The 12,284-nt window shown below is 41.3% G+C and overlaps 1 protein-coding gene across 1 annotated transcript in view; it reads right to left on the reverse strand.

Annotated features, from left to right (window-relative positions):
• Positions 1–10,473: 10,473 nt before the first annotated feature.
• Positions 10,474–12,284, reverse strand: part of LOC117252808 (uncharacterized) — a 35,003-nt gene continuing 33,192 nt past the window's right edge. Inside the window, 2 exon segments of the mRNA XM_033620006.2 lie at positions 10,474–11,636; positions 11,753–11,804. Coding sequence (XP_033475897.2) covers positions 11,500–11,636; positions 11,753–11,804 — 189 coding nt within the window. The 3' untranslated portion in view covers positions 10,474–11,499.

Below are 12,284 nucleotides of genomic sequence, written 5' to 3' on the forward strand. Positions count from 1 at the left end.
TCTCAGCGCGCAGTCAGCATTACCTCATTTTGTCCTCCATCCTCATAACTGAAAAGTCTGCCAATGAAATGTCTCCTCAACTTTTGTTAACAAGCCTATCGCTCTCAGGGGATTTGTGTAAATTTAATCAATCCAGCATGTTGGCAAGTGACACCGACTTGTGAGGGGGGTCTAAATGATCCGTTTGAATGAGATTACAGATAAAGTGTCTGCTTCGTACCCCAGCTTGTGTTCCCACTAAATTCTGGTTGTTTTCCACTTAATAGTAGGTTTAAGTCATCAAGGCCAGGTGTTTCTGCAAAAGTATGTGTGTGGTGTCTGTAACTGTGTGTGTGTCTCTTATTCTTTCCTGATCTACGTCCGTCTCACTCACTCTCCCACCTTACGTCTTGCCTTTTTCTCTCTTATCCAAAACACACCAAGCCCAGCCAGGTGCAACCGTTTTCCTTACCAAATCCCTTGTTAAAGACCCCACAACGTTTGCCCGAGAGCGTTCCCTGCTAAACCAGGCTCTTCCTGCACCATAATTACATCAAAACAGAACATGTTGTGCACTGTGAGGACTATTTATACCATCCACATCAAGAGCCAGTTTTCACTGTTTCTGCTTTCAAGGAACATCCTTCTGCGACTACTGTGTGTGCGTGTGTGTGCGACTCCGGGTGGGAGTAAATGGGTGGCGGTTGGCGGGGGTAGTGTGATTCTCCAGGTGGCACACAGGGGCCCCAGTCACCGCTGCCCGTTACCAATTACCCCAAGACTCCCACACCTGTGAAACGCATTATATCTTGACCAAAACACTGAAAGTAGGTGGTTCTCTTTTTGTCTGACAGTGGTGGACAGCTAAAGCGATTTTGAAGGCTATGCTATAACCAACTGCTGGTTCAAAAGGGATCATTCAGGCAAAGCCACAACTATTATGGGCCTACTATTCATATCTTTGCATGAGGCCATCACAATTTCCACACTAGCCCTGTATGCAATATGATTGCTCTCTGGTTTAAACTACAGAATGGTCTTTGTTGGACAGATCTCATAATGGTGCAATGTTCCAGACTCTGATGAACAATTATACTGTATGCCCGGTCATTTATTTATTTAATACCATTGCTGCCATGGCAATGACGTTTGTCTCATTTATACTAACATGCTGTCATTTAGCATTTCTTTTTATTTCCAAAATCTCCAAATTTGTAGATGGACTTTTAAGGCATCGTCATGTCAACAAAGGAAGACACTTTTCCACATATTACAGGAAGCTCAGCCATCAAGTTGGAAAACTCCATGACTTAGTTTTTCTTTTTCACGTCTGTTTGTGTATGTGTGTGTGTGTGTGTGTGTGTGTGTGTGAAGGAGGAAAGAGAATGTTCAGCCAACAGAAATATTCAAATATGTTTTGATGGATGGTCATGGTGAAATAACCGCTGTGTGCCATGTAAGGAGCTGGTCAGTCTAAGTGATAGTTATGGCCTTATGGGTCTGGAGCTGGACCTGAGGTTAGACAACAGGAGCAAAACAAGCACATAGTCAGAACAAAGCAATGTCTGATTCAATGGCAAAACTGGATCTACAGCAGATGTGTTATGACAGAGAAACTTAGCTGACTGACAGAATGAGAAACTTAATTACTATATGATGTACAGTTTACAGGTTGGGGTTTCTCACATAGAAAGTGAAACTTATGGAAATAAATACATTTTCACACTTACTGTAACACTACATCTGCTGGATAAATCTCAGTGCATTGCAGGCAGTTATTTGTTAAATCCATCCATCGGTTATTATGTGAAAAAATATTATCTACAAAGAGCCCCCTTTGATGTAGGAGGAAAGCCTTCTGCAGGGTACATATACAAACGCGGCCAAGAAATTCAATGCCCCCACACTCACCCTATCAACTTCAGAGTGTCATGACCAGTAGCTTTGATAGGTTATCCACTGAGGGGGCTCTTACATCACCGATAAGCCCGGGGAGCTTCAGAGAGATATACAGCAGCAGGCCCCACCAAAACTCTAAGCTAGTAAAAATTAATTGCCATCAAAACTTCAAAACTCAGTCATCTTGACAAAATTTCTTCAGACATCGCGTCGCTATTGCTTTTGACTGGCTGGAGATTGTTATTTGGTTATGCAACAGATTGTTTGACATGGGCCACCAAACAGTTATGCACAGATGCACACACTTTAGAAGTCCTGTACTATGCTCCCCTATTTTTAATTACACATATATTTTTAGCGACGACTGCAAGCTTGATGTTTACTGTCAATCACATTCTGATTCTCTACAGCATGTTTTAAGGTTAAAAAACTTTAAAGCACATTATTAAGTCTCCTGAAGGCACTGGCAACCGGATCATCTTGGGGCCCTAACACACCAAGCTGACTGTCAACCTGAGGTCAATGTCTGGCCTTCAGTAAGCATCTGTTGCCATAGTTTTGCAGTATGTCCTGCACTGTTGGCACTAGTCGACCCTTGTTGGCTTGTTTTTTTGGTTGATTCAGTGTGTTGAATTGGCGTTAGAGATGGCAGAGCTCTCTGTGAAAGAAATAACTCTGACTGGCAGTTCAGTTAGCGCACGAGAAGAGAAAATGAAGCGATGAACGCGAACAAACGGCTAAGTTAAAAGGGAGCTGGGCGCAGGGAGTTAAAAGCTCAAACAAATTTGACACAAGTTAGTTGGGTTTTTTTTCCTTGAAGCTCTTTAGCAGAAACGGTTTGTAATTGTTTGTGATATTGTTTGCTGGCACAAGTAAAAATCCTTTGTTCTTTCAACATCATGTTGCGTTGTTAATGTGCTAACTGGCTAACTAGCATCTAGCACTGGTTTCGCGTTTTCAAGACCAACACAGACTACCGCCACCTGCTGGTATGGAGAGTTATTCCCTCTCACACAGGCGCAGAACGAACATGCTAGTTGGCCGCTGGCTTTAGTCTCTGTGGTGTGTTCAAGTGCATCTTTTTGGATGAGACACAGGCGACGAGGTGATGCAATAGACGGCCTTCGTCGCCACTAGCTCTTTGATGTTGCTTTGGTTTGTCTGGACCTTGAACTAACTTAGACGAAGGTATGACTGTTGCTACACCTTGCAATACCCTGCTGACGCACATGGAGTAGAGAGGAAGGGAGTGGAGGAATCATGGGAGGAAATGGTTTCATGGCTGAGCTGACTGTTTGAATTAGTGTATCTGAAATGGGCATCGTCTGCTAGCACTCTGACATGGTGTTGCTCTCGCCTTTGGCATGCATCCATCCCTTCAGACTGACACACGTGCACACACGTGCCACACAGTCACACACAGACGCATACGCGCACGCTCACACACGGAAACACACATCATGCATTTAGCTTGCCTTCCTCCGACCTCCCCGCTGTGTCTGACACAGCACCCATGATCCTTTGCCTCGCGGGCTGTGAGCTGTCTGAGTGACAGGGCATGAGGAGGTTGACATGTGACACTGCGAGACAGGATCAAATGTGTCATCATCTCCTCAAACAAAGAAACAAAGGGATGAGAAACTCTTTTGTGTACCATAAGCTAATTCATGGCAGTAATATCACAGCCAGGTTTAAATGTTCATCTTAATTTAATTTTGTCAGTTTTAACTATGCTGTAGCTCTTTTAATCTGCATCCACATGTCTGATACTAAACCCAGACCCATATGTCGGTGAAATCAAAGAAAAACTAAACAGTAGATGGGTCAATACTGAGAACTTAAGTTCAGTTATTACCTGATCGAAACAGACTAAGGTGTTAAAATTAGATTGGGCCAAAAACGTATAAGACTACTGCAGTAATCCTCTATTCTCCTGTGTCTGACAAGCTGTCGTCAGGTAGAGCACATGCAGCATGCACACACACATTACACACAAAGCTGTCCAGGTCTCACGAGCTCAGTCCAATCCGTCCTGGGCTGTCCATGCCTCTGCTGTGCTAGTAGACCACACATCCACACATCAGCCCTTTATTGTTCCTTCCACTGTGGTAATGGAAACAGAGTCAATGTGGCACGGAGGGGGAGGAAGTGGTGGCCAAGGGCTGTGGGCCCCGGGCCCTGCATGGCCCCTCCATGGTTGGCATCTCATAGCTCACACACACACACACACACACACACACACACACACAAACACTCATGCACACAACCTGTCTTTCTCTCTCTGGATTTGACACACTCACACACACATACACACCATTACAAGGGAGTTCAGCAAGCCGCACTGTAGTAAAAACACACACCGCCCCTGCATCCCCGTCGAGCACATTTAGAAAAATACTTGAGGTTTCGGAGAAATTGGGATCACCTCATCTCGCAGTAACGTGATGCTGGTTATATTAAAAAATGAAGGGGTGCCCATATGGAAGCCATCGCGGAGCTCGTGCATGCACGTACAAATCAAAGGAACTCCAGCCCGGCTGCTAATGAGGGCGACCGTGACGTTTTTATGTTGTTATCCTACTGTGTGGCTTAGGTAATGGCTGTATAGGATGGGAGGTTTCATCCACACACGCACAGGGGGGTCTGGGCGGTATTGTTACAGCCTAAACACATTTTTATGGTCTTTTTAGCCTTTGAATTATAGTATCAGCTCTACACATGGCAGGTAGGGTTTAGTGGTTGGTTAGCAAGCTGGATTTATTTACTTTAAATGTCTCACAGCAGCCAAACTGACACAGAGGGACTGGTGCTCTGTTTACAGTGAAACACCAAACAGCAGTGGCTCGTCTAAGCAAAGCACAATAGAGTAGAGTAGCCATGATGCACAGGCCTTGTTAAATCTAAATACAATTGTAAAATTACTGTTTTTTTTATTCTTCTAATGCCAGTGACGCTCCAGTGTGGCTTTCACATTCCCTAATTGATCTCTGTGTGAACAAAGAGATGTTAGATCCTGTGCTATAAATTGTGTGAGTGCTGCCCCTGGTTGCTGTGCGTATGTGTATGTGACAGATACAGCGCGTGCAAGCTGGTGTCTTTATATTTGTGCATCTGTGTGTGTGCTTGCGTGCTCCTGTGCTATCAGTCTTGGTCAGGTCCCTGCCTGGGTGTGTGAAGGTTTGTCTCCCTGTGTTGTTGCAGCCTGTGTAATCATGGTATTAATTATTAGCTGTTTGCTCTCCATCATCCACCTCCCCTGGGGCGGGCACCGTGCCTGGCCTGCCAAGGGCTGGCTCTGGGTGTCTCATCCACTATAAATCTGCACGGTTAACATCACAATCATCGTAACAGCAGTGTGAGCACAAGTTCTTGTACATGTCTTATTGCGGGGTTAAAAATGAGAAATAATTAGGTTAGAACATTTTTTATTTGCATTAAAACAAACATGTTTTTTGCAGCTGTATGAAATGATTTTTGCTGTGTTTCAAAGCCACACTTATAGCCTGAAATCATGTAGTTCAGCCAAGAAATAAACAATGTGTCCCCATGGGCTTAGCCTAAATGGTGTGAGAAAAGATGTCTCACTTTATCCTGCTTAATGTCTCCAGGCCAGGCTGTGAATTAGTTTCAACTCTATCTGATCTCATATGTGTCCTTTTCACGCACTGCCACCGGCATATCCCCATCACTCACTAACACACGCATGCTTATGTACATTTGTCTCCCTCAAATGCCACCATCGGCATGGCTCCTTCAGAGATACTTGTGAAATGAATTGTCTGAGAGAAAGTCACAGCATCTGGCAGTGATTGCGGTGCCACAGGCAGTGTGTGTGAAACCCAGAGCATGTGTGTGTGTATGTGAGTCACCAATAGAATGAGGGCTTTCACCCCTGCTAGTCTTTAGGGACAGCTCACCCCGTTATTGACCACTGAGACATTACCCATGTTTACATGCCGACTGTGCCTCTGAAAACAATTTAGTCTTCAGTTTAAGGTCATGATTTACTTTGACAATATTTCACCATTCGTCATAGAATTTTTTACTCTAGCTGTTTATTAAAAAATATGAAAATGTGTACAATCACAAGCAATCCAAAACATTTAAAGTCATTTACTGGATTGAAAGCAATTTAGTAAACCTAAAGATTAAACCCCATTATCCGTCATTCATCTGGGCCAATTTTGCTTTAGTTGCCTTTCAGCGGTTACCACAGCCTCTGTCATGTTTCCCATTTCTTTCAAATTCAATGATAGTCATAAAAACCAGAAAAGATCATTTTAGCAAAACACATTTTACGTCAATTTACTGAATGGAAACATAAATGATCGGTATGAAGAAAAATCCAATAAACCTAAACCAGAGAGGGAGATATTTCTTCTGGAACCACAGCAGAGTTAATAAAAATCACGTATGGCTCTCAGAGAAACAACAGCATTTCATTGTCCAGGATAACGGCTTGAAGATGAGGTAACAGATTTGGACGTGCCTGTTGCTAGATTCAAAGCATGATTTATTTTTTCATCTTTCGAATCAGGAAAATAAAGCGTTTGTACAGAGTCTGTTGCATTAATTAACAACTACCAATGTTCCCCTGTGGTTTCCAACCACTTTGAAGATTCCTTCACAATAGACTGAGAGACTTAACCATTTACGAACTGAAGGGGGAGAAAAAAATCTCTCTGATTGGATCACAATGCCACATGTTGGCTGATTGTAAGCGCAGGAATTGTATCGTAAAAGCAAAAACCGCCTCGTGGGAATCATGTCAGGAAAAATCCCGGGGAGGAAATGCTGCCAACTACTCTTCACCAATGACTGGTAAAAAGAGATTTTTTTTTTTTTTTTTTTAAATCCATTTTTACTTTTTTTGCTTCAAGACACAGAGATGTTCTAATCCTCTGTTCATTGTTAGGGCTGTGTGGGACTGGCCGAGGGAAATAGCTTTTTGATGGCAATAGAGGGGAAAGGGATCTTTGCCAAAGAGGGCTTCAGAAGTTAATGGGCCGGTTTCTATGCTGACAGTAAAATCTTGGCTGGAGCCATCAGGAGCTTCCGAGGCGTTATCTACTTCAGCGGTTTTGAAGATTATCTTTAAAGGGAAAAACAGAAAATGACAATGTCAAGAACAAGAGAGATGTCTAAAAGCAAAGGTTTAATCAAGACTTACACCAGATGGAATTATCACCAAGCTAAAGCTGATTTATGTTGAGGAAGCATAATAGTTGAGAGAAATTCTTCCCAGATAACAGTTGTAGCCTTGAGATCCTCTCACAAGCAAACAGCATCAGTGGCGGATTCACATTTTGATACAGCACCAAGGGTTGCAATGGAGTTTCTATAGCCGGCGGGTAATGTTTGATGCGGTGGATGAAATGTTGCCTGTGGTAACTGTTGCCCCTGCAGAACAAAGAGCCAAGACGAAAATGAGACCCATTTTCTCAGTGAGTGCTCTTACATACAGGTGCTTACCAACACTGATCTTTATTTCAGCAAGGGAAGAGAGAAACAGGAGCTTCTTAAGTCTTTTAAAAATAACATCACATGGCTGAGCTGTGCCAAACCTTTACGAAAGCTGAGCAATGTGGGCAGTGTAACTTTCACAGCACTTTGGAGGGGGGAAGATCCAACCAGACCGTCCACTGGCACAAATATTGGTATGGTAACCTGAAGCCTTCAGGACTGATGGGTTGATCCTTCATGTTTTAACTCTGCAGAACAATGAGCCAAAAAACAAGTCCCGTTCACTCACACTCGCAGACAGGTGCTCGCAGCTACGGTACAGTGAGAAAGGAAGGCTGATCACAGAGTTGTGAGACTGCTGTGGTAAGATTTTTGTCTCCTACAAACTGACACTCTCCCAAACACTTAATTAATCACAAAAAGTTGCAGCAAACTATAAGTTAGACGATGACAGGCAGGGGTTGAGGAGTGGCAAGGAGAAGGAGGTTGCCTCGGAAATGGAGGCTAAGAATAGTGGGCGTCTGCGGTTGTTTGTTCATGGTATGTGTGTTTCACGTGTGTATCCATACCCGTGTGCATATGTGCGTGCCTGTGCTTATCCTCCCCTCCGAGGTTTGCCAGAATCTGCTTCAGAGCAGAAACCCAGCCAATAAGCCACAAGCCATCAGCAGCCAGGTCAGATTAGGTGTCTGTTGTTGGCCTTTGTGCTGATAACACTACAGTGAGTGGCACTTCCCTACCGCCACTTCACCTCGGCCGTCCCACACTTGTCAGTCCTCCACCGGTCAGATAGGCTCTGTCAGTTAAATAAGAGATAAAGGGAAAGTCAGGAGGAGGGAGGGGGCGTTCTCTGTTAGTTTAGCACCCTAGCTGAAGGGTTTTTGTTACTGATGAGGGTCACAGAAGGAAGGAACAGCCTAAAGACAGAGGGGCAAGGGAAGGGAAGGTTGACTGGCACATTAGCCGCTGTCTTCCTATCACTCTGTTTAATCTGAAGAGACAAGGGATCTCTGGAGTTGTGGGGATGACCATGGGAACGGGGATATGGCGAGGTGAGTGAAGAGGGGACGAAACTGTCGAGATCAATTTGCCTTCATATCCTCTGCGCACAGATGTCCTCTCTCTCTCTGTGGCTGTTTATCTCTCTCGTGCACACCGATGTAAAATTATATATATTATACGATTAATGTCTAGTTTTCCTTTTTTTAAAACTTATTTTTTTTCTATCTCTCAATCTTGCTCATTTGAGCTTTTCACGGTCCTCTTCCTGCAACCCAATTAGTATTTCATAAGAGGCTCATCACCTTTTCACACATATCACTGGTGATTAGCCTTCTGGGATAACCTCGACAGAATAGTCTCCTGGATAGATTTAGTCAGTCTGTCAACAGGCATCAGTTCAGGCAGGATGAGACCCATGTCAAACATTACCTCTCTATTTCCGAACAGAGGCACATCTGCCAAACGCTGTTATTGAACTGGCACTACAAGAGCATAACCTAGCCCTCACATAAATATTAAAGGTGTATGGTTAAGAAATATTAATGTCATATTCAATCAATCATTATTACCCTAAGGGGAAAATCCTGTTTGAGGTGTAGCAGCATTAGCAATTTTTAGCTTTGGAAATGTCTGGATATCCCACTCCTGAAATGTGTGTAACAATGAGCCTCCTCTCTGCCTGTCAAAATATTTTGCCTTTTGTCCTGAGGAATCTGTTCATTTCACTGAGCTCTCCCTCAAATGTGTTGTCGCTGACATATTGGAAAAGGCAATGTCTCCACCTATAGGTGCAAACACAACACTACAATTAACAACTTTTTTTTCCCTTCTACCCAATGCATTTAGGAATGAATGCATAAATAAGTACAATAGAAAAAAATACATCATCTAAATCAGTTTTACTCATGAAAAACCTAATGATTAAAAATAAATTGAAAAACTTTATTCTACCAATAACATTTCAAACTTTTGCTGAAAATATGCTCTCACTAATGAGTTAAATAAGCTATTTAGACTTGAGAAAAAAAACAGGGAGTGCTGCACTCAATTAAGGCACTATGTAATTGTTGTAAAAAAATCAGGTGCTATTTGAGGACAAGGAATCTCACTCAGCGTAAAAGTCCATTGTCCCAGCATGCAGTCCAAAAATGCATCTCTGACTATAGTTAAAAATCCTTTATTAATGGATAAACCAACACATTTCGACTTAAGAGTCTTCATCAGGGTGTGAAGCTGTTTTCCTATGAGACAAAATCAAATGTGTGCTATCCTTATTATGACAACACCTGCTCATAATCACTGTCATGTTTATGAGTAATGCTGTGTGCTACGAAAACTGAATTGACTTTTCAATTACTTTGGCATGGCATATTTATACATAACATAGGATGATTTAGAATCCCTGCAAAATGTCAAAAAGGACATTTATTGTTATTAAACAGTTACGGGGAAAATTATGAAATTAAATAACAACTAATCAAAGGTTGGTGATTACAATGGGGTTATATTCATTTAGATTATTCTCAGTAAAAAAGTTTTTATGTAGTGTGTAACATTCATTCTGTTGCTTTGCATCTTTTTGCCGTGCAGCAATGCCTTCTTTTGGCATATCCTGTTTGCGGACGTCTTTCAGCTTTATTCCCCAGTGCAAAGTATTTATTAGAAAAGTAATCCCATATTATAAGTTACATTACTTTGATGAAGTAATTAAAATAGTTATATTATGTTTCTACCATTTTTTTTCCTGTTAAGTTTTTTGGGGGGAGTTTTTCCTTGTCAGCTGTGAGGGTCCAAGGACAGAGGGAAGTCGTATGGTGTAAAGCCCTCTGAAGCAAATTAGGATTCGTGATATTGTGCTTTATAAATAAAAATGAAATTGAAATATTACTTGTTACATTTTTAACAGAGTAACTAGTAATGTTTGATCTCTTCTCAACAAAAACAAATATGTAGGAATAAAACTGGAGATTAAAAATAAGCACAAGACTACTACCATTAGCATGGCAAAATATTAGGGACACTATATATTAATATTTGAAAGAATATAGAAAACCATAATGATAATATTGTTACAGTTGCTGCTTGGTTGTTGAAAACCATAAAGGTGAAGAATAAACCAGGAGACAAGCATTTCAAAGCAGTTTGTAAAAGCTATATATTTGTAAGTTTGGAGTAAATACAAAGAACATATACATACCATCAAACAAGCATACAGCATACAAACATACAAGCATAGAAAAAGAAAAGATCTTTGATGTGTTTTTATACATTCTTATATACAGTGTAGAGTATTAAGATATTACAGAGGATTAAAAGAGTAAGATTATTTTCATATCATCAGAATGCTTTAATTTCTTAAAATCTAGGAAAAATTAAGAAGAGGCATAATCACAAAATGTATGGAAGGACATCGCAATATGAACAAAATATACGGCCCATCTTAAGGAGTGATGGAGAAACACAGGTGTCAGTACAGTGCCTTTTTCCTCTGCTTGTTTATCTTTTGTTATGCTACTGTTCTGGTAATTAGAGTGTGCTGCGAGACTGTCAGTAACAAAACAGTGCTACAAAATAACTCAGGAAATACAGGAAGATGATTATAAAACGATGTCGGATACATGTGTCTTGATTATATATACCAGTCAAGAGCAGTAAAAATTATTTTTTTTTAGCAATGTAACACACAAAGCAAATGGTGAGCAGAATGGAATGCTTGTTATATGTGTGGATCAAAAAGACAACAATACACTATAAAAATCTGTTTGTGTATTCTCACAAGAAAAGCAAGTTTGTGATCCTTTGTCACCGTGATCTGATCCCTCCCACCAACATTCCTGCTGTATCTCAAAAGGAAATAAGTTATTTTGGTCCAGGAAAAAGGTCCCCGCTATTTTATCCAAGAAAATGAGGCTGGGTAATTTCTGCATACTTGTGAGAATATTTTGTTTTGCTCAAAGAACATCAAAAATAGAGAGTCACACATTTCTTTACGCTTTATACAAAACAGGGAGTCACATCTTTCTTTATCCTTCCAACAAAATAGAGAGTACAAAGTTTCAGTGGGAGGATTAAGGTAAAAACATGCACAAATGTGAGGGGAGATGGCGTCCCTGAGTGTGTGTGTGTATGTGTGTGTGCTCGTGTGTCTCTGCCTGCCTATATGGTCTCCACATAATTGGCAGGGAACAAGCCTTGACGGCCATCTTTGCTCCATCCCCTCCACCAGGCTTTGTCCACCGTTTCCACGTCCTTGATGATGTCACCGGGTTCAAAGGAGATCTCAGATTCGTCCTCTGTGGGAACACGCCAAGATAACATGGTGAAGACCCACTAATCATGGTGTAATTACTGTAAGTGGAGGCACTTTGTGTGCACATGCGTGGCGATTATCCTCTAAATGGCAGCTTACCTGCTTGGTAGTCATACAAAGCTCGGACACACATTTGTCGCTCGGCTAAAACCTGAAGTGGAGGGGAAAATGCAGTCAGAGAAAGGCTGTAATCATGAAATACATGTCTTGTTTAGCTAAAACTAACAAGACAGGATGAATGAAAATGAAATCACTTTCATGGAAACTTTCTTCATATGAACTTTATTTTTAAAAGATAAGGCGTGTTTTTTTTATATATTTCCTCATGTTGTCAACAAAGCCCATAAAAATGTATTACCTGTGTAAACAAAGCCTCATTTATATAATTATTTCTCTGTGCAGAGAACATTTATTGTTGATAAAAACACAAGCAACACCTGTAGTCTGCCTGTAATTTATTCTCAGTCACACATACACTGTCCTGCTGTAAATACTAATTACTAAACCGAATGTGTATTAATCCACTGCTGAAAATAGTTCCCAGCAAATGCACTGTGTACTCCTGTTTGAGTAACATTTGTTGAAAATTAAAGTACCCAGCTGATTTAGGAAATTACTAAGATGTAATTAA

Source organism: Epinephelus lanceolatus, chromosome 9, assembly GCF_041903045.1.
Source record: "Epinephelus lanceolatus isolate andai-2023 chromosome 9, ASM4190304v1, whole genome shotgun sequence".
In the NCBI taxonomy this organism is placed as follows: Eukaryota; Metazoa; Chordata; class Actinopteri; order Perciformes; family Serranidae; genus Epinephelus; species Epinephelus lanceolatus.